Source organism: Artemia sp. Qi Xiang Cuo, chromosome 11, assembly GCF_049724085.1.
Source record: "Artemia sp. Qi Xiang Cuo chromosome 11, ASM4972408v1, whole genome shotgun sequence".
NCBI lineage: Eukaryota > Metazoa > Arthropoda > Branchiopoda > Anostraca > Artemiidae > Artemia > Artemia sp. Qi Xiang Cuo.
The window spans coordinates 47,436,275-47,455,655 of NC_142804.1; the positions used below are offsets into that span (position 1 = coordinate 47,436,275).

General features: G+C 35.1%; 1 protein-coding gene across 2 annotated transcripts in view; it reads left to right on the forward strand.

The window, feature by feature from the left end:
- The window catches only part of LOC148947057 (protein zyg-11 homolog), a 67,138-nt gene extending 48,964 nt beyond the window's left edge, over nucleotides 1-18,174 (forward strand). For both annotated transcript variants that reach the window (XM_089096849.1, XM_089096848.1), the window contains exons 9-10: nucleotides 9,261-9,411; nucleotides 14,906-18,174. In XM_089096849.1, coding sequence (XP_088952975.1) covers nucleotides 9,261-9,411; nucleotides 14,906-15,060 — 306 coding nt within the window. In that variant the 3' untranslated portion in view covers nucleotides 15,061-18,174. The remainder of the gene's footprint in view (nucleotides 1-9,260; nucleotides 9,412-14,905) is intronic.
- Nucleotides 18,175-19,381: the final 1,207 nt, after the last annotated feature.

Genomic DNA, 19,381 nt, shown 5'->3' on the forward strand with positions numbered 1-19,381 from the left:
TAAAAAGTTCAGATTTCTTCTTCTTCTTCTATTTAACAGTAGGCGGGCTTTTCAGTAACACTATTTAGCCCTTTTCCTTTTGCTTCACTCTGTGGGCTACAGAGCTACTGGCTTGATTGCCTCATATTTATTAGATATATTCAGATATCTTTCAGCAGATCTTTCGACTCTAGGAGTTCAAATATAAGATGATAGATGTCGATTTCTATACTCTGTGTGCAGGTATAGTTGGCTAGGCTCTTGGCTGATAGTGGGATTTTGTGGTGTTTGAAGTATTTTAACAGTTTAGAAAGCAAGGTATGTTGTGCAGACGTCAGCATATTACATTCAAATAGGCAATGGTCAATTGTTTCATTATTCATATTACAATGCCTGCAAAGAGGGGACAGGGGAATTGAACCACTTGAATTAGAAAGCTTATATGAGAATGCAAGGAAATTTAGTCCATTTGTTCCAGAACGAATTCTATGATAAATTTTAGAAAGATACTTATTGGGAAAGGGGGAAAGGATAGGATTAATCTTATTAAAATTAATATCTGATAGCCTCCATCGGTAAATATCTCTAATTGGGATTGGTCTCCCACTTGGCTGGTCAATATTTATAGCATTTTTTGCTATTTCATCAACCTGATGATTACCACTTATGCCAGAGTGGCTAGGAATGTACTGAAAGTAAGTTTTTATGCCACTTGAAGCAAGATTATCAATAATACTGAGACAATGATAAGTGTCAATGTCCAACTTGTATTGAGGAGCTGAGGCCAGCAACTCAAGGCTTGATAAAGAGTCAGAATATATGATAATATTATTCGGATTTTCAATCAAAGATTGATTTTGCTTAAGGTGTTCTAATGCCATGATTATGGCATTTAACTCAGCAGACATTATAGATAAATTATTAAATAATCTCTCGCCCATTGCAATTTTCAGGTGAGGAAGGAAAACACCACTTGCAACCTTCTAATTCATTTTTGACCCATCAACAAATATTTGGAAGTGATTTTTATAGGTAATTGTATTAAGTTCTGCAAATTTTTTCTGAACAAAAGCAATGGGGGTTAAATCTTTATTCCATTTTGAAAATTCAGTATTTATTATGGGACATGACCAATTCCATGGAGGGGATTGGGGGAAAGTAGGTGCAATAGACTTTGCTGGTACAGGGAACTTCTTTTGAATATTGGCATACTCATCTGCAATACCTCTATACATGGCTGGATTTTTTAACCAATTATGTAATGTGTGTGAGCTATTTGATTCAATTTTTGTAAGATGTTTTATCAAGAGAAAGCTACGTATCTCCCTTATTGTTGTTAATCCACTCTCCATAAGCAGAAACTTGGTGCTTGTGGGTTTCCTAAGACCAAATATGAGACGTATTATATCATTTTGTGTTGTTTCAATTTTTTGCATCTGGGTCTTTGCACATGCACCATAGACAATGAGCCCATAGTCAATATGGGGTCTTATATGTGATTTATAAAACTGGAGTAAGGTTTTCTCCTTACAACCCCAGGGTGTGGAAAGAAGTCTTTTTAGTATATTTGCTTTTCTATAACATTTTTTTATTGTGTTTGAAATGTGGAGGTGGAAATTAAGTTTTTGGTCAAGCATGAGACCTAGGTAATTAATATTATTATCCTCTGGAATAGTTGTTTTATTTAGAGTTAGTTTTGCATTAACATGGTTTCGCTTCCTGTGAAATTGGATTATTTTTGACTTGGTGGGTGCAATGGGTAAATCTGAATGTTGAGAGAATTTTTCAAACTGGAAAAGTGACTTTTGCAGATTTGACTGTGCTATCTGAAAGGTGTTGCCAGATGACCATAGCACCAGATCATCAGCATATTGTAGATTCGTGTGGGGTAGGTTCATGTCCCAGAGATATAGGGCAAATAGGAGGCAACTGAGGACTGCTCCCTGAGGTAGGCCTTTGGATATTGTCTTTTGGGGTGAAGAGGCTGAACCAACACAAACAATGAAACTTCGCACTTCTATGAAGGATTTAATAAAGGATACTAGCGTGGGAGGTACTCCAAGGTTTGCAAGTTTATTTAAAAGGATTTGGTGGTTCACATTGTCATATGCTCCTTCAAAATCAAGGAAAGCTGCCACTAGGATATTATTTTTTGAGAAAGATTCATTTATTGCATTTGTTAGCAAAATGAAAGCATCCGTTGAGGAGTGGTATTTCCTGAATCCAGTTCGAGTGTGTGGGATCATGTTATTTTTCTCAACAAACCAGAGAAGTCTGTGATAAATCATTTTCTCTATTATTTTCCCCATCACAGGTGTAATCATTATGGGCCTATAGGACTCAGGGTTATCTTTTGGTTTATTTTTCTTTAGGATTGGTAGGAGGGACGAACATTTCCATATATTGGGGAACCTAGAGGATGCCCAAGCGTGATTATAACAATTTAGCAGTTCTTGTTTGTATGAAGGTGTGAGATTCTTTATCCATGTAGGGTGTATATTGTCATAGCTGCTGCTAGTTTTGGACCAAATATGATGTATTGCATTATTCAATTTCTGGATTGAAAATGGATTAGTTATGTACTCGGATCCTGGGCGTGGTTGGTAACTAGGGTTCATAGGAATTGTGGACAGATTGCTTTGATTGTTTGATGTTAGTTTATTAACAAAAAGAGTTGCAAATAGGTTAGCCTTTTCAATATCGTTGTCATAATGGGTATTATTATGTATAAGCTCATACAGGAGTGGGTTGGGAGAAGTCTTTTTCCCACATATGTGGCTTATGACTTTATGTATAATTGGCTCATGCGTTTCTCTGGAGAGATTATTTGCAAAATTATTCCAGTATTTATATTTAGCATCTATTATAGTCCTTTTTAGATTAGATTCTGCTTGTAATTTTTTTAAATATGTAGTAGGTGTTGGTTTTTTTATGAATTCTGTCCTAGCTTCCTTTTTTATCTTCCATTTATTTAGGCACTCATTTGTCCACCATGCTTTAGGAATTTGTTTAGGGAATGTTTTCTTAGGTGTTGTCCTGGGGATAGCATGATTAGCTGTATTTATTAGTAAAGATGTCAAGGCTTCAGCATGTGTGTCAACTGTTGTGTTAGAAATGCATGAACTTTGGGTGAAACTTGTAATTTCATCATTTAGCTTATTTTGGAAAATAGACCAATTTGCTTTAGTGTTGATATAATTGGAAGTATGAGAAGAAGTTTCAGCAGGTTCATTTAGGGAGCAAACTATAGCAAAGTGGTCTGTACACAGACTATCAATTTTATTTATGTAAATTTTGTTAAAAAAATTTAGAGACACAATTTGTAGGTCAATTGTGGAGAATTTGGCACTTTTGGGGTTAAAATATGTATTTAGGTTTGGAGGGGTAGCAACAGCTAATTCATTATTATTTGAAATCATATGCTCAATAAATTTACCAGCTTTATTTGCTGGTTTATTCCCCCACAAAAGGCTGTGGGCATTGAAATCACCACAAATAATGATGTTTTTTAACATATTAGAATTATTTATATAATTAAAGAAATCCTTGGCATCTGAAGTTTGGCCATTAGGGTTATAAAAGCTTATTATGTAGGTTTTTAAATTATTCAGCCAAACACTTATACCAATTACATCAACATCATTTTCAAAATCTGGAAAATTGATGCCACAAAATTTTATATTATTATTAACTAATAAAGCTACACCACCTCCTTTTCTCTCTGAAGATCTATCCTTTCTCAGGATAGTGTATCCCAGAGACTTAATTTGTTGATTTTGGGTTAAATGAGTTTCCTGGAGGCAAGCAATATTAATAAAATTATTATTCATAAATGATGTTCATTTAGCTTATTTTCTGTGAGTGATCTTACATTCCATTGGAGTATTGATAAATGTTGTGTTGTTGATTTATTCTTCATATGAATGTGTATCAATGTTCAGCTTTGTTAAAAGTAAAGCAAGATCTTTTTTTGCTTGAATGAGCATATCATCTGGGATGTAAATTTTTGCCAATTCTGCAATAATTGTTGTTTTCTGTAGTTGATGTATGTTCATGGCCTGAACTGCATTACAGTTTAGAATGAATAAGCATATATTTGGGGATTCCATTTTTGGTAGTGCATCCTGTTTGTTGGTTAATGGATTGATTCCTGGTAGTGTTTCTGGTTTGTTTCTTCTTGGGAGGGAGGGTCAGGCTGGCCTCATCTCACCGGACAAGGAGGCTTGTTGGCGTGGTGATTCCTTCTGAGAGGGATTTGCGCTAGGGGGCTTAGAAGATGGTGTCTGCTATGGGGTGCTTGTTGCAGTGGGGGCATTTGACGTGGGGGTTTTGGTTGGTATCATTACAGGCTTTATTTGGTATTGTTGGGCAGCATTTGCTTCCATTGCTGCAAAGGGGTATGGGATTGCCTTCTCTGTTGATATTTGGAGTGTTAGAGCTCTTTTCTTGTATGCAGGGCATAATGATTTATTTGTAGATTCATGTGGGCCTTTGCAATTGATGCATGTAGGCTGGGTGTTGTTGCAAGTTGTCAGCTCTTTAGGATGGAAAGATTTACAATTACTACACTCTTGGAGAATTTCATTGCATTTGTTTGTTGTGTGTCCCAGTTTGAAACACTTCTGACACTGAATAGGCTTAGGTTTGTATTCCTTGTGTGGTTTGATTTGTCCAAATAGGAATAATTTTTCTGGGATATCAATTTTATCCTTCAGTGTGAATAAGAAGGATCTACTAGTTTTTAGGCCAGTAGAGTTAGGTTTTCCAAGTTGGGTAACATCCTCAACTGGGATTGTGTTTCCAGCCCTATCTGAAAGGCCTTCTTTTAACTCCTGAGTAGATATCTCTGGGGGAACATTATAAACTACTATTTTTGTTGGTGATTGTTTTGGGTTCCAATTAGATGCAATAATTGGGGTATTCAGAAGGGATTTAAGGTTAATTATTGTATCTGCTGATTTCTGATCTTCTACAGCTATTAGCAGAGATCTATCACGGTTAATGTTAAGAGAGAACATTGATTTTAGCAATTTAAAAATTGCAACTCTTATTGCAGTGATCATTTTTATTTCAAAGGGGGGAGTGGTATTAATTTTAAGGTAAATTCCCAAGTTTTTGGAGGGATGATCTTGGGCAGGGAGAGGAGAAATGCTTTTAATTGGGGAGATTTTTTTCCTTTTTTTAGAACTTCTAGAGAGGACCTCTTGAAACCCATTATCATCAATTATGGTTACATTAGCCCCTACACTTATCATTGTCCTATTCTCCGAACTGGAGCTATCATTTGAACTTTGAGAAAGTGTGCTTGACCAGCCAAGATGGGTATCTTTCACTATGGCACATTCACTGGAATTTGATTTGGGATCTGGGGGGACATTTTTTTTGGAGGACTTCTAAACATTGCCTATTGGAAAAAGCTTTAAACAGAGAAAAACAAAACTAAAGCAAGAAGGGAAAATGGAATGATATCAAACCGTCTGCACTATACTATGGGGAGAAGAACACCACAGTATAGCCCTGAGGATGAGTTGAGCAGGATTGGTTTGGTATAACTGCTGATTAGAAGCGATAATAATTCACAAGAAAATTTGTTTTAATTTTCTTATAGAGTTGCTGTTGCTGAACTGTTCTTAATATGTTTATTTTTCTTTTATTATTCTTCTTCTTGTACTGAGGACGGCTGAGCATGGGTCTTGGCTAAAATACAATCGGGTTGGCAATCCCCCCTCCCCTTTGCAGATTTTTAAAAATACCTTTTTTTTGTTATTTTCCTTGAAAAATGTCTCTTTTTCTATTTTCGTTGAACAAATTGAACAAGCAACAAGATGGGATGGACAAGAACAGTGAATAGATAAGAAGTTTTGAAGTCTGAACATTTTTTTTGTTATCTTTTTTTAAGCTGAAAAGGCACGGGAATGTATCCTTATAGATTTTCCTGAAAACCTTTGCTATTTTTGTATAAAAGAAAAAATTATTTGGTTCGTTACCCCTATCGACAAAAGTTCCATCTTACAATTTTTTAATTTTTGCCATGTCAATAAAGTAAACATCAATAGTATAAAAGCTTAACAGGATATGGCTAGAAAAATCACGCGTGTGTATTCGTAATGCCATCTATTTACGACTCTTTTTTGTCTTCTGGCGTTTGGCCCTCTTAAACATAATAAACGCATTTTGTTGTACGAGTTTGTCCATCTTTGCTTGTGACAATTATCATATAAATGTTGACTATAATCAGTACAACTGTTGGGCTTGAAAATATGACTGTCAGATATACATAAGAAACTTGTTTGTTTTTAGGAAATCCTACATCATTCAGAAATGCGTGTATTTAAAGTTGAGATATGCTTATTCAACAAAGAGTAGTGCAATTATAAAGCTGCACGAATTTATGCAACTAACCCAGGGAAAAACTGAAAATCAAATGTGGATAAAGCTAAACCTAGAAAAGGAAAAGAGATTCATTGCGCCTGTGTAAAGTTGGTTGATCCGATGCTATTTGTGGCTAGGTGAATACAAAGAGTGCAAACAGGGGGTTGAGTTCCCTTTGATTTGTCTCGTAGTTCAAAAGCTTATGTTGGAATAAAACATTTTTTAGTTTGTTGAACGCTTTCTTTAAAGTTAAACGAACAAAAATTTTGTTCCTGAACATAGTGATTGCTGCAACTATTAAAAAGCGTATCTCAAAATGAATGCCGGATTTGAATTTACTATGAATCGAATTTACGAGATATTTACGAAATTACACCACAAACATTAACTTGGAGAACAAAAAACAGTATCGAAACATAAACTCGATGATCCGTGATAGCAAAGCATGTAAAAACAATGTTGCCTACCAATTCAAATAAAAATAACAGGCTTTTCAAATTAGGCGTTTTATTTAGACTCTCTTTATAAATGTAGTTAAGTGTTGATGCTTAGCATTAGGCCTTCATTTTAACCAACCGCTTTTGGCTGTACAATGCAAAAAACTAAAATTCTTGCATTATTTTCATTTAAACAAGGTTTAGCATGTCTACTTTTCTACTATAGTCTATGGTGCTTCTTTTTTAAATGGGCTGTTCCTGTAATTCGGCGTCTGCGCGCCCTTTTATGCGGGGACAAAAAGGGTATTGGGTGCGCTTCGATTGTTTATGTCACTTAAAAAGGGCGCTAATCACAGAATATCATTGAATAAGCCCTCTTCGGAACTATTTTTTTTAATCATTTCTTCTGTATGAATCAGTCAGGAAGCCTGGATCAATGTTTCCCCTAAGTTTGGTGGATGTTTTACCAAAGAGAAGCTTATGCACTCCTACTTAGCTGGTCCTCACCTGTAAGAAAAGTAGCTGCAAGTAACAGCAGTCTTTAAATATCAGGTTTCATCCTATTCACTAGTGGAAACAGTAATAAAGAGAAGAGAAGAGAATGAAACAGTAATAAAGAGAAGAGAAGGAAAAAAATAAAGAGAAGAGAATGAAACATTAATAAAAAGAAGAGAAGAAAAAAGATAAAGAGAAGAGAAAGAAACAGCAATAAAGAAAAAGGAATTCCACACTTTCGCTCCAAAAGAGGAAGACTTCAGAAGGTTTTCCTTTTCGAAGGAAAAACAGTTATCTAAAACCTCGATAAAATACTAGCGGCAAATTAGACCTGGTGCTGTGAATTTAGGAATGAAAAAAATAAGCAACGCTATCTTCTGTGTATATATGCTACTACCAGTACTACTAACAACTCACTGCAGCAATCTTTCTTTACGACATCCTCTCGCCCCATCCAGGGACGACCATTTTTTTTTGTTGGGTCCTAGATGGTTGGCCGGCAAGGACAATATTTGACAATCTGCCATCCTTCATCTGCAGAACGTGTCCTAGCCATCTCAACATTTCTTCTATTATAGCCCTAGAAAACGGGATTGAACCAAAGTTTTGTACAGCTTACTATTTGGGATACGGTCAGTCAGTCGGGTACCCAAAACAGTCCGTAGGCAATTTCTCTGGAAAACATCTAGAAACTCCTTCTGTTTTTCGGAGTGCCCACGCTTCAGAACCATACTTGACCTCTGTCATTACTGTAACTTCCAATATTTTAATCTTGGTTCGCAGACTTACCTTCCTGTTCTTTCCAACTTTTTTCAACTACGAAAAAATACCCTGGGCCTTGGCTATTCTACTTTTAACATCTCCGCTGCACCCGCTGTCACTACTAATTATACTACCTACGCAAGTGAAGCTGTCCACTTGGTCAGTCTTCTCTATTCTCGATATCAACGTCTGTATATGGCTAGCGACTAATTTGTCCTCTCGAAATACAGCAGTGGGAACTGTACCACTTAAACTTGTCTATAAATTTGAAATGAACCAATCTAGAAGTTTTTTTCTCATAATTTGAAGTTTATAGTCAATGACTTGAAATCCACAAAAATCTAACCATATTCTTTTTGTTGATGATTTTGACATTGATTTAATTAGTAAATATTAGGAGTAGCCACAATTTCCTCAGTAAATGATGATACGAGCAAGTATTATACTATTTTTTTTTTCAACCCTCTACAAAACTATTTGATGCGTACAAATTTTTTGTGCCTTAATGTTTTCGGTAATGGCTTTTTATTTCGATATCAGTATCTCGTCTAGCTAATCGATGTGTCGAAATTGAAGTTTCTTATAATATTATCAACGATACAGACGACAACAGAATAACGATATCCATATAATATTGGTAACGATTAGGCTTGTCTCTTTCGTATTTTAAGGTAACAGTCCATGACTTGAAATCCAAAAAAATATATATATATTTTATGTTGTTGATAATTTTGACCTTTAGTTTGCTAGTAAGCATTACAAGTAGCTACGAATTTTTTATCAACTGATCGTACGAATATGTTTGATTACGATTACGATTACTTTTTATTTGTTAACAGCTTCTATAGAACAGTTTAATGTTTATGATTTTTTTATGTTTCACCGTTATCATTGACAATAGAATGCGAAGAAAAAAGGTTCTCGATAATGGGCTTTTATTTCGATATCAATATCTTGTCTAATTAATCCAGATGTCTAGTCAAAAATTCTTATAATATCTGTTGATTTTTAATGCAAAATCAAGTAGTTGCGGGCATCAAGCCATGGGCTAATTGTAGAACAAGCCAAGACAGATAGCCCGAGTGAGTGAGAGGTAAATCTGGCATAAGCCCTTTTTAGGATTAAAAAAAAATTGATTTCATGTAGAGAATTCTCGAGAAAATTCTTATTAACGAGTTTTATTGTTTTGACTAATTTAAAAATTATTTACTCAAGGGTGAAGAAGTAATGCGATGGCAAGCACCAGAAGGTGAAATGGTGGCGTATCGGTCTTTTAAGCCATTCTTCCCGCTTCTAGCTTGTGATGGAGACTACCAAGTCCAGTTATGGTCGGTTTGGGCCATTCACCATGTTTGCACTAAAAATGGCAAGTTTTAGTTAAATTTTCGTTCTTCGTTTCTTTCTCTATACATCTTTTATTGTAATGTTTACATTAGAGCTATTCTAAACAGGGAAATAATCAGTCATTATGGCCTTGTGTTTTTCTGGTTGTTGTCAATAGTTTCATATTAGATTGTGTAACCATTATTCAAAGTTGCTCTGAACTCTAATTTAATTGTAGGTACAAGTATTGACTTCGCCTTGAAGCGAGCCTATTAGTTGATAGAAACGTTTGCTGTCTTGTTGATAAAAACAAAAAGCGAAAATAAGATTAGCTTTATTTCTTAACTAATAGCAAAGCCTTCAGATGACAGGCATATGAACAGAAAAGATGCAGTATATACTCTTTTGTGAGAGTCGGGAAAAATCCCCCCCCCCCCACAAAAAAAAAATCCATGTAAGTTTCAACCGGTCCCCGAGCTGTGAGATGTTTCGAAAAAGAAGTTAAGTGCCACCACTCTAACTTTGAGAACACTCATTTTCAAATAAAAAAGCCCCCCCCCCCTTCACCTTTCCTTTCATAGAATTTTTTATCAACCTGCTCACGTAGAATAGTCCATAAATGCAAGTTTTTCTCACAACAACAAAAAAACTATTTTCAATATTGCATTTTTTACTAATGGGAAAAAAAGTCCAACACTGATCTCGAATGCGCAACCTAAGATTTGGATGACCTTCCCACTGAACTAACTGGCCTTGTTAGTTTGTTTTGCATGTTTGGTGTTTTATTTGTTAAAATAAGTGGGTTTTTTCAAGGGCTATATACACTTACCAATTATGTAGGTTGATTTAAATTAAATAGCCTTTTCTATTTAAAAAAAAAATCTTAAAATTTGTCACGAAAGAAGGCAAAAAGTATCAAAATGGGATTAAGGAAAATCGACGGGTACCCTTTGTGGATTATTACTTACGTACCTTGAACACCTAAAGGCACGAATAAAAACCTTGTGTGCAGGAAAGATTAATATAAAAACACTAAAATATGCAAAATTTTGGTATTTGGGCATAAAATTGGGCTTATTTTGAAACTTCGGATCCAATCAATCTTCGTAATGGTCAGGTATTTACATGGTTATCATAAATAGTATTCCAAGATTCACCAAAGGACCCAAGAAACTTAGTTGGATTTCTTTTGACCTCTCTCGCCTGCCTTCTTAAGACAAGGCCAGCGGCGGATACAGAATTAATAATTTGGGGATTACTGAAACTTGAGCTCCTCCATTGGTATTTTTGGAGAATCCAACCCTGTAGTTGGTACAGTTTTTGAACTTCTTGGGGGGAGGGGTGGTACATGCCTCATTAATCACCCCCTGTGTCCGTTTCTCGTAGGTTTCAAGACCTATTTAATCCTATATTTGTAAAAGCAGAAACGCAGAAAAGGTTCCAAACGCGTTGGAACCTCTTATATGAATCACCATTCCTATTGGCCAATATTTCCTGATTTGTTCCAAAATAGTTTCTTGGTCTTGTAGAGGATCATTGAGTTCATTTTATTTTTGTATATCTAATGAAAATAAGTTGAATTTATTTTCTGTGTTTAACTCAGGTCTTGCATCCGTTGGAGTCTCAATTAACCTTTCAAAGTGTGAGTTTATATGTCTTGATAGTCTTAACTAATCGGCCCTTTAGATTTTGACGATACTTTTCTTTTACTTATTAATTTCTAGTGAATAGAGCAGTGAAGAACCTAAGGATAGCATACGGAATAATTTTGTATAATAAAAGGAAATTTAATGGAAAGAGTCTTTACAACCAAAGATTATAGGTAACTTACAAGATCTTCACTGAGAACTGATTGAAATTAAAAAGCTCACTTGATCCAATCATCTTTCACTGGGGGGGGGGGGGAGAAATGAGAGTGTCAACTGTTGCCATAGACACATCCCAAATAATCTTCAAAGCTTCTTTGCAGGCATGGTACATACGAAGTATTTCTTCTTGTTTTTGAGCTTCCTCTTGGCTTTCCTCCATCATGTTTGACTAATTAGAGAGAGATCAGTAATTAATAACATAGGAATATTACAATAAAAATAATACACTGTATTCCACATCAGCCTAGAACGCTGTACGAGAATTCCTCCAATTTTCTTGAAGGATTATCTTTAAGAAACAAATCCAATAGTCCTCTCCTATATAGTCTGTCAATCTTTTTGTCATTACGTACTAAATTACGTACAATACGTATGGGTAACTCACAACAATTGGAACTGGCGCAAGTGTAAAAAAAACGCTATGTAGTATTTGGCTTCTATTGACATTTTCTTCAAGCTTTCCAATCTTGTTTCTTTCAGAAACTGAGGTCAGACGGTTATTACGGCTCTAATTTTGCCGATTACACTAATTTTGCCTTACTATTACACTAAAAATGCCAATTAAACACCAAATGTTAGATGGCGTAGATGGTCTTTATAATCGACACCAGTTTCCACTCTTCTATGTTACCCATACTCTTTGGTTTGTATCGCAGACTGTATCCAGGAGGGGGGAGGTATCGGCTTTGAACCCCCTTCTCTATGCTGGATTTGTTTTTGTCAGACTAGTAAAAAGGTAACAAAAATGCATATAAACAAATTTTTGATGTTATTTAAAGTTATTTGTACCCCTCCCCCCTTATCTCGAAAAAAAACTTGGATAGATCCTTCTTTGTAACGCAGTTATATTTTACCAGATAATCTTTTCCTTTCCGGTATTTAACGTGGAAAAAATTATTGTACTACCCAAGGTGCGACGTATTTCAGATTCTGTAAGTTTTTACTTCTTTTGCCAAATTAGCACCGTAGCCGTAATTGAATTGACAAATTTGATCTTATTGGTAGTCCCCGAAGTGGTGGCGCGCCGCCAGGCACGCCGCCAATTTTTTGGCGGCGCGCCGGTTTTTCTGATTAGAAATAAATAAAAAATCCATTTCACCAAGCACGTTCAACCTTAACTTAATTTTAGTAAGGATTTTTATATGGTCGGGTAAAAACATACAAGAACAATATGACAAAACAGGAATTTGTTGAGCTTTGTGGAAAGTGTTTAGGCTCACCGTCAATCAGACCAAGTAGAATTCTCCTTTTTAACCACTAAACCCAGGGAAACCTATGTTGTGTTTATGTTTAGTATCGCATTGTTCCTATAAAATTCCGTGTTTAGTCATTTAATTCTTGTTAATGATTTGGGCTAATGTGTGTATAACTTTCAAAGTTTGAAGTCCAAACATATTCTGTTCATCAAATATATACGAAAAGGAAGTGAAAAAACAAAGAACAACAGCAAAAACCCTGCATATAAGTCAGATACCATGGCTTAACACCAACAATTTTAAATTTACGGTTACAAGAAGGTTAATTCAGAGATGACACTCTGAACCATTGTTTTATGGATAAAAGTGAGTTGGTTCACTCTACTTGGAGCCAGTATTGACCTTTTTGCAAGTACTGTCAGTCCTGTCGTGCTAAAAAGCCGTTCAGCTGGTGGACTTGTGGCTGGTACAGCCAGAAGTTGACGAGCGTAAACTGCCACCCGCGGGATCTAATTTTTGTAGTTTTTCCAGAAGTTTAATTTCTGTTTTTTTTTTTAAAATAAATTCAACCGGTTGGCTTCAACAGCCAACGAGAAATAAAGATAAACCTGAGGCCGGATTATCAGGTTGATCTCTTCCTGTTCTGCAAGTGAATGGCCATCCTGACCGTTCATCTGTTGGAGTATTTTCTTATGGACAGTTTCTCAGTGCCAGCAGATGAATAGAGCCTTTTCGCAATTGGTTCTGATGTTGCCTCATTATCGCTCACATCACTCAAGTTTTTTTTTACTCTCTCTTGTGCATTAGTGGTGCTGGAGCCAGCAGTCATCACCTCTCATCACCAATCTCTTCAACAAATTGTTTGAGCTCATTTTCTGTCACACCTTTTATTTATAATGTCAAAGAGGAAATCTCGTTGGTTCTGAGACGATTCAAGGAGGGGCTCGTCAAATTTCCTTTAGTCTAAAGGTCTCAAAATCCAATAGCACTGCTGATACCATCAAATCGTCTCGAGGAAAACGCTTATCAAACTTGGCCCTCAAGTCTTGCTTGAGCTCTGATATTGGGGAAGTTTCATCCCCTTTTCCTCCATGTGCCTTTAACATTCCTCTACATAACAAAGCAACATTCAGTGTCGGAAAGGTTCACCTTCGATTGCTTGCACTGTAGTAAGAAAAGCAGCTTGCACTGGGCAGTCATGAGCTCGAGATCATCTTCGTCCAAAACTAAGTCAGGTATGCCAATTTGACAAAGGAGAGTTGATACAACAGTTTTATGATTTAAAATACTTTGCAACATTTATCTTCGCCACGGTGGCGTTCCACCGCGGGGAAGATCTCTTTTGAGCATCCTGTAATGGTCATTTCTTCCACTGCAGGGTATCTCCTCGGCCACATGAACAATGGGCAGCCCTAAGTCTGCGTCTAAAACCTGATCAAGCTTGCTCAGTTCCTCAATCACAAAAAAACCTTTGGATTTCTGTTTTTTGAATTCACGGCTTAAATCAGAGCCTCTGTAAGTCAAGGCTTTGACAATAAGTCTAGCCTTTCTCACCAAATCACAAACCTCTGTAACTTTTGACACTCCATCAGCTGTGATCAGATTGTGAAGCCCATTTGCAACAGTATCTCTTGACTTCACATCCAGAATTGTACGTAATTGTGAATTGCCGTAAGAATCAGCGGCGGCGTTAGCGTGCTAACGCGAGCTCGGCGGCGCGCCATCGACTTTTCAGTGAGGCTTCGGGGTCTTCTTTTTGGTATATCATTTCATATAAATGGTCTTAATGAAGCTCTGTATATGACTTATTTGCCGAGCTTTGAACTTGGTTTCTGCAAAAGAGCTCTTTTTTAGTTTTTACTTCCAGAGGTTAGTTAAAGCAATTATTGTTTTACAGAGTCTGCTGCCCTTTTCGTGCCGTTTTCTGTCTTCTTTTGTTTCATGGTTGGTTGTATTCAACGATGTTTTTTAGTTTGTTTTTGGTAAAAAAAAAAAAAAAATTGACTTCGTGAAGAAGCAGACTTTAAAATCCATCGTGCAAAACTTCAGGTAATAAAATATCGTGATAAATGTTTAGATTCAACATAAAAAGCCCATCAAGGCGACACAGAGGCTTTATTGAGCCGAAAACTATACCTACCAGCAAGGGCTTATCCAAGATGTTTTCAGGGGGGTATCTGGTCCTTTTTACGCTTTTTCTAACTAAATTGGAAGATTTCAATTAAAATGGTCATATTTACACAAAACTTAATTACACAAAACTTATATTTACACAAAAATTAACACAAAAACTAAAACACGCATCAAAATCTCTTTATATGCATTTTGTTACGTTTTACGAGTAAAACTAAAGTTTCGGGGGGAGGGGGTTCAAACCCTTTACTTCTCCTGGGTACAGCCTGGTCTCTAAGTGAAATTATGAAATAAGAAAACACTAGAACTTATTGATTAATAAAAAAATTCTTTTTTTTAGCCAAAAGGTATTGTCCAATGCTTGTAGCAGAGAAGGGTGTACCCATTTTGAAGCACCTGTCAACTCGTCCGTCAACGCATTTTCTTGTCAAATCTCGTTGTGATGAAATTCTTGAATTGCTTCGAATGTCCCACATTACTTACAATTATGCTTAAATTGAAATTAGTTTTTGCGTAGTAGTTTGTACGCCTATTATTTTCTTATTTTAGTGCTCGAATATAAACGTAACCATTGTTTTCCAAAATGACGTATCTTAAAAAAAGAGTGAGAATTAAAAGAAAGCTTTCTAAGAAATATGCTACTACTACTACTACTAGTAACAACTCACTGCAGCACGAAGCTGTCTGAGGCCAACACAGCTACGCACGCTCCTCCTCCATCCCAATCTATTCAAAGCCTCCCTCTTTACCCCTTCCTAGGAAGTACCCATTTGCCTTAAATCTTTCTTTACGACATTCTCCCATTTGGGGACGACCTGCTTTTTGTTGGGCCCTAGACGGTTGGTCGACAAGGATAGTTTTTGGCGATCTGTCATCCTTCATCCGCAGAATGTCTCCTAGCCATCAGCGATCAAAAATCCTCAAAATTGTTGGGAGTGAGTCAAATTGGTAAGCTAATGAGTCAGTTCAATGTATTATAAGTTAATTAAATGAATTAATTATGCCTGTATAGATAAGGGGTCAGAGAATTTACCCCCGATATTGTTCTCCATAGAAATCATGGATTTTTGACCTGATTGAGTAATTTACAGTCTTTGACTTGGGCCTCATACCCCAATGATTTCCCCTGTGAAATTGTGTTCTAAAATGCATCCTTTTTTTTCTGATTTTGACGTATATTCGTCGGGAAACCCTCATCATTCTTTTACATATACCCTGTACATCTTTTTGTCTCTCAATTTTAGCTTTGTATAAAAGTAGAGATAATACAATTACGATATTTGCGATTTATTTCTATCAGTTCTCACTGTTTTTTCAAGATGACGACTTTTAAGAGATATGTAAGTAGTTGTAAATTTTTCTGAGTAAAATTCCTGTGCAATTATTGCCCTTTTCATCTTGTTCATGTATTTCCTGTTCATACTACATAATTTTCATGCTATTCATGAGCCGTCCTAGCCGAGTGGTACTTGAAAGCCTTCATCCACGAGGCCAGGGTTCGATTCCTGTTGTCGCTGGTCATTTGGTTTAGAATATAGGTCAGTGGTGTGACCCTCTAAGTTCAGCCAGAGTCGATCCAGCTCTAAATGGGTACCTGGAGAAATCTAGGGAAGGTAAAATGGAAGTCTATGCGAAAGCACAGGATGGCTTGCTCCCATCCTCCCATTGCACTTCCTGCTTGAAGGGCCGTGAAGGAGAGATCAGCACCGCTGGTAGGAAATGTAGTCCAAAGCCGTATTATATACCTGTTTAATCAGCTCCGACCAGGGTTGCCACCCCTACTGATTTATCACTGTTTCTAGTGATTTTATATTGCCTAAAAATCACTAGATTATTGAAGAATATCACTAAATCAACAAACAAATCACTAAAAATCTTTTTTTTTTCATTAGGTGGCAATTCTGACGCTGAAGTTCTTGATTTTGAATTTTACTCTTGTCTATTTATTTTTAGGGTGAATTTTGGATATTGCGTATCTTAGTTGAATTTGTGTCGTATACTTTGTGATATTATTCTAATCATTAGTTTCTTACATTACACTACTTCCATCCTTATTTTTAGATTAAACATTCTTTGGCCCAGATTAAATTACATTTGAATTAAATTTGATTAGATTAAATGTTTCTTTGACCCAGAGTTATATAGTCAGTGGTTTGTCCATTTTTGTATTTGGTGCAAGTGAATCAAATCTGGTAAATACCTGGATGAATTTAATGTTAAAACAGAAATAATTCAATACATGACGTTTTTTTTAGTTACGGTTACAGCTTTGCTATTAAGAACGTTATCGTTGGCCTTGTTAAGCTTTCAGTTTCCGCGAAATATAGGTTCACGCAATGTTAAAATAATAATAATTTGGTAAATAATATAGTAAAATATATAGTGAAAATACTAAAGTAAATATAGTAAAAATATAACAATATAGTAAAATAATTTAATATAAAGTAAATGTAGCAATATTAGCGCTTATAATTCAAACTAAATTGATCTAAAGGTATAAACTGACTTCTTACATTAATTAAACAAGCCAAAAAATGCATTACCTATTGTCTATTGTCGCTACTGTCTTTTCTCTGTTTCTCGGCTCTAAAATCTTTCCTTTCTTGTTCTCATTCTGTTAAGATTTGTTCGCACTTGTTGTTTGTTTCTTTCTTTTTTCTCTCTTTTTAGTGGGTTTATTTGAAGGATAGTTTTTTTTAAAGAACGGTCGTATTCGCTTCTTTTTTTGAAAACATTAAAACAAGAAGAGGAAGAAAAAGAAACAGGGAGCGGAAAAAGAAAAAAAAAGAACAAAAAGAAAAAGAAGAGGAAGAAGAAGAGAAAGAACAGAGGGTTCCCGAACCCTCTGTTCTGTTCTGCTGTGAATTAGAAGAAGAAGAAGAACCCAATTATAAGTAATAGTAACTAATTTTTTGCTATTATTTTCGTTCAAAGAAACCAGAAAACATAAAGTTATATGCAATTTGTAGCACAATAAGTGCAGAACAAACTACAACGTTAGCCCTTTTTACGTATTACAAACATTTTTCTATTTTCTTTTTTTTATAAGCATTTGTTTGTTCATAAGCATTTGCCAGTCTTCCTTCTTTCACCTGCTCTGAGACAAGGCTTACGCTAGTATTGGATAAAGATGGAATAAAAAGAAAAGTGTACTGGGTAAGGTTGTATCCAGGGGGGGGGGGGTGTTTTTTTGCATGGTTGTTTAAAACATGAAAAAGAATCCAAATAATTCAACTAGACTTTTTCCTTCTTTTTTTCCTTTTCATGTTTGTTCTGGTTTAATGAAGAGTTTTAGTTTTGTATATCATGCTTTCCATCGATGACGTTATGATCGAAGTGTTTGTGAGTTTCAATTAATCTTCAGTTGTTTTCCTTTGTCTATTCTTGTATGCAATTCTTGAAATTGTCTTGTGAACATAGCAGCTCGGAAATACGATGTAGTCTCAAAAGTATTTGATTGTCTTACACCTTTCTTCTATTATTTTTTGTGTTGCGTAATAATACAAGCGATTTTTTTGTCTTTTCTATTGTACGTTTTGGTTGTATTCAAGTTTGTCTTATGACGATTAAATTTGTGCATATTATACAAATAAAATAAGGTATTGAGTATATCGTTGAATCTTTAAACAACAGAACCATATCCGCTGATCAGCTTTAATTACCATATTAAAGGGTAACGATTCATCAAAGGTAATGCTTGTGCATCTGGCGTCGTCAGTTGTTGACGTTTTATTTACCTGGTCTTTTTTACTGGGACAGATAACAAGCCTTTCCTCCTACCTTGCGACAGCTGAAATCGAACCCTCAGCCCCGTATCGCCAAGCAGAGATCAATTCACTGTTCTACCGTAGGTCTGTTTCTTTCATCGTGTTCACCATTCACTGTTCTTCCACTATGCTCATGAACTATGTTCTGATTGAGAGGTATATTGAAAAGTTGTTGAAATCACTTCTTTCTTTACGAAGTTGAACTGTTCCCAGGATCATTTGATGCAGTCACTTTTCTTTGTAATTATATAATACGGTTTCATTCGAAATTTTGATTTGGCTGGAGTTCGATTGATAGATAAATTTGTAGAAAAATACATATTCATTGCAATAGAAGCCGCTTTGGACCATGGTAAAAAAAAAGTCACAAAATAATAGCACATGATAATAACATACATAACAACATATGGTACATAACAATAACCATGAAAAAAACTTAACAGTTGCAAAACAAACATAATAAAGCACATAATACCAAAAAACTAACTCAAATAATTGCACGAAATGTCGGACACAAAAATTATTTAATTTCTGTTTGTTTTTGTTTTATTTATACTTCAATAGTAAAAGTTTTTTGTTCATTTTAAGCTTTATTTGTATATTCAATTTAAGATTTACTCGTTTTAAGGTTTATTTATTCATTTTTATTAGTACCTTTTATATGTTTGTTTGCTAGGATTGTTTATTTAATTGCTGTTCGTTTTGGGTTTCATATATTCTTTAATAGTAATTTCTGGTCGTTTTGAGTTTGAATTATTATAAGTTTTTATTTCTGCTGATCTTAAGATTAATATGCCCTTTACTTTTCTTAGAAAAAACTTATTTTTCGAAAAAATTTTTTTAAATGAATTTCTATTCGTTTTTGATTGCCAAAGTTTCAAGCTTTTCAAAATTCCCTATTCCAAAAAATATATATATATATATATATATATATATATATATATATATATATATATATATATATATATATATATATATATATATATATATATATATATATATATATATATATATATATATGTATATATATATATATATATATATATATA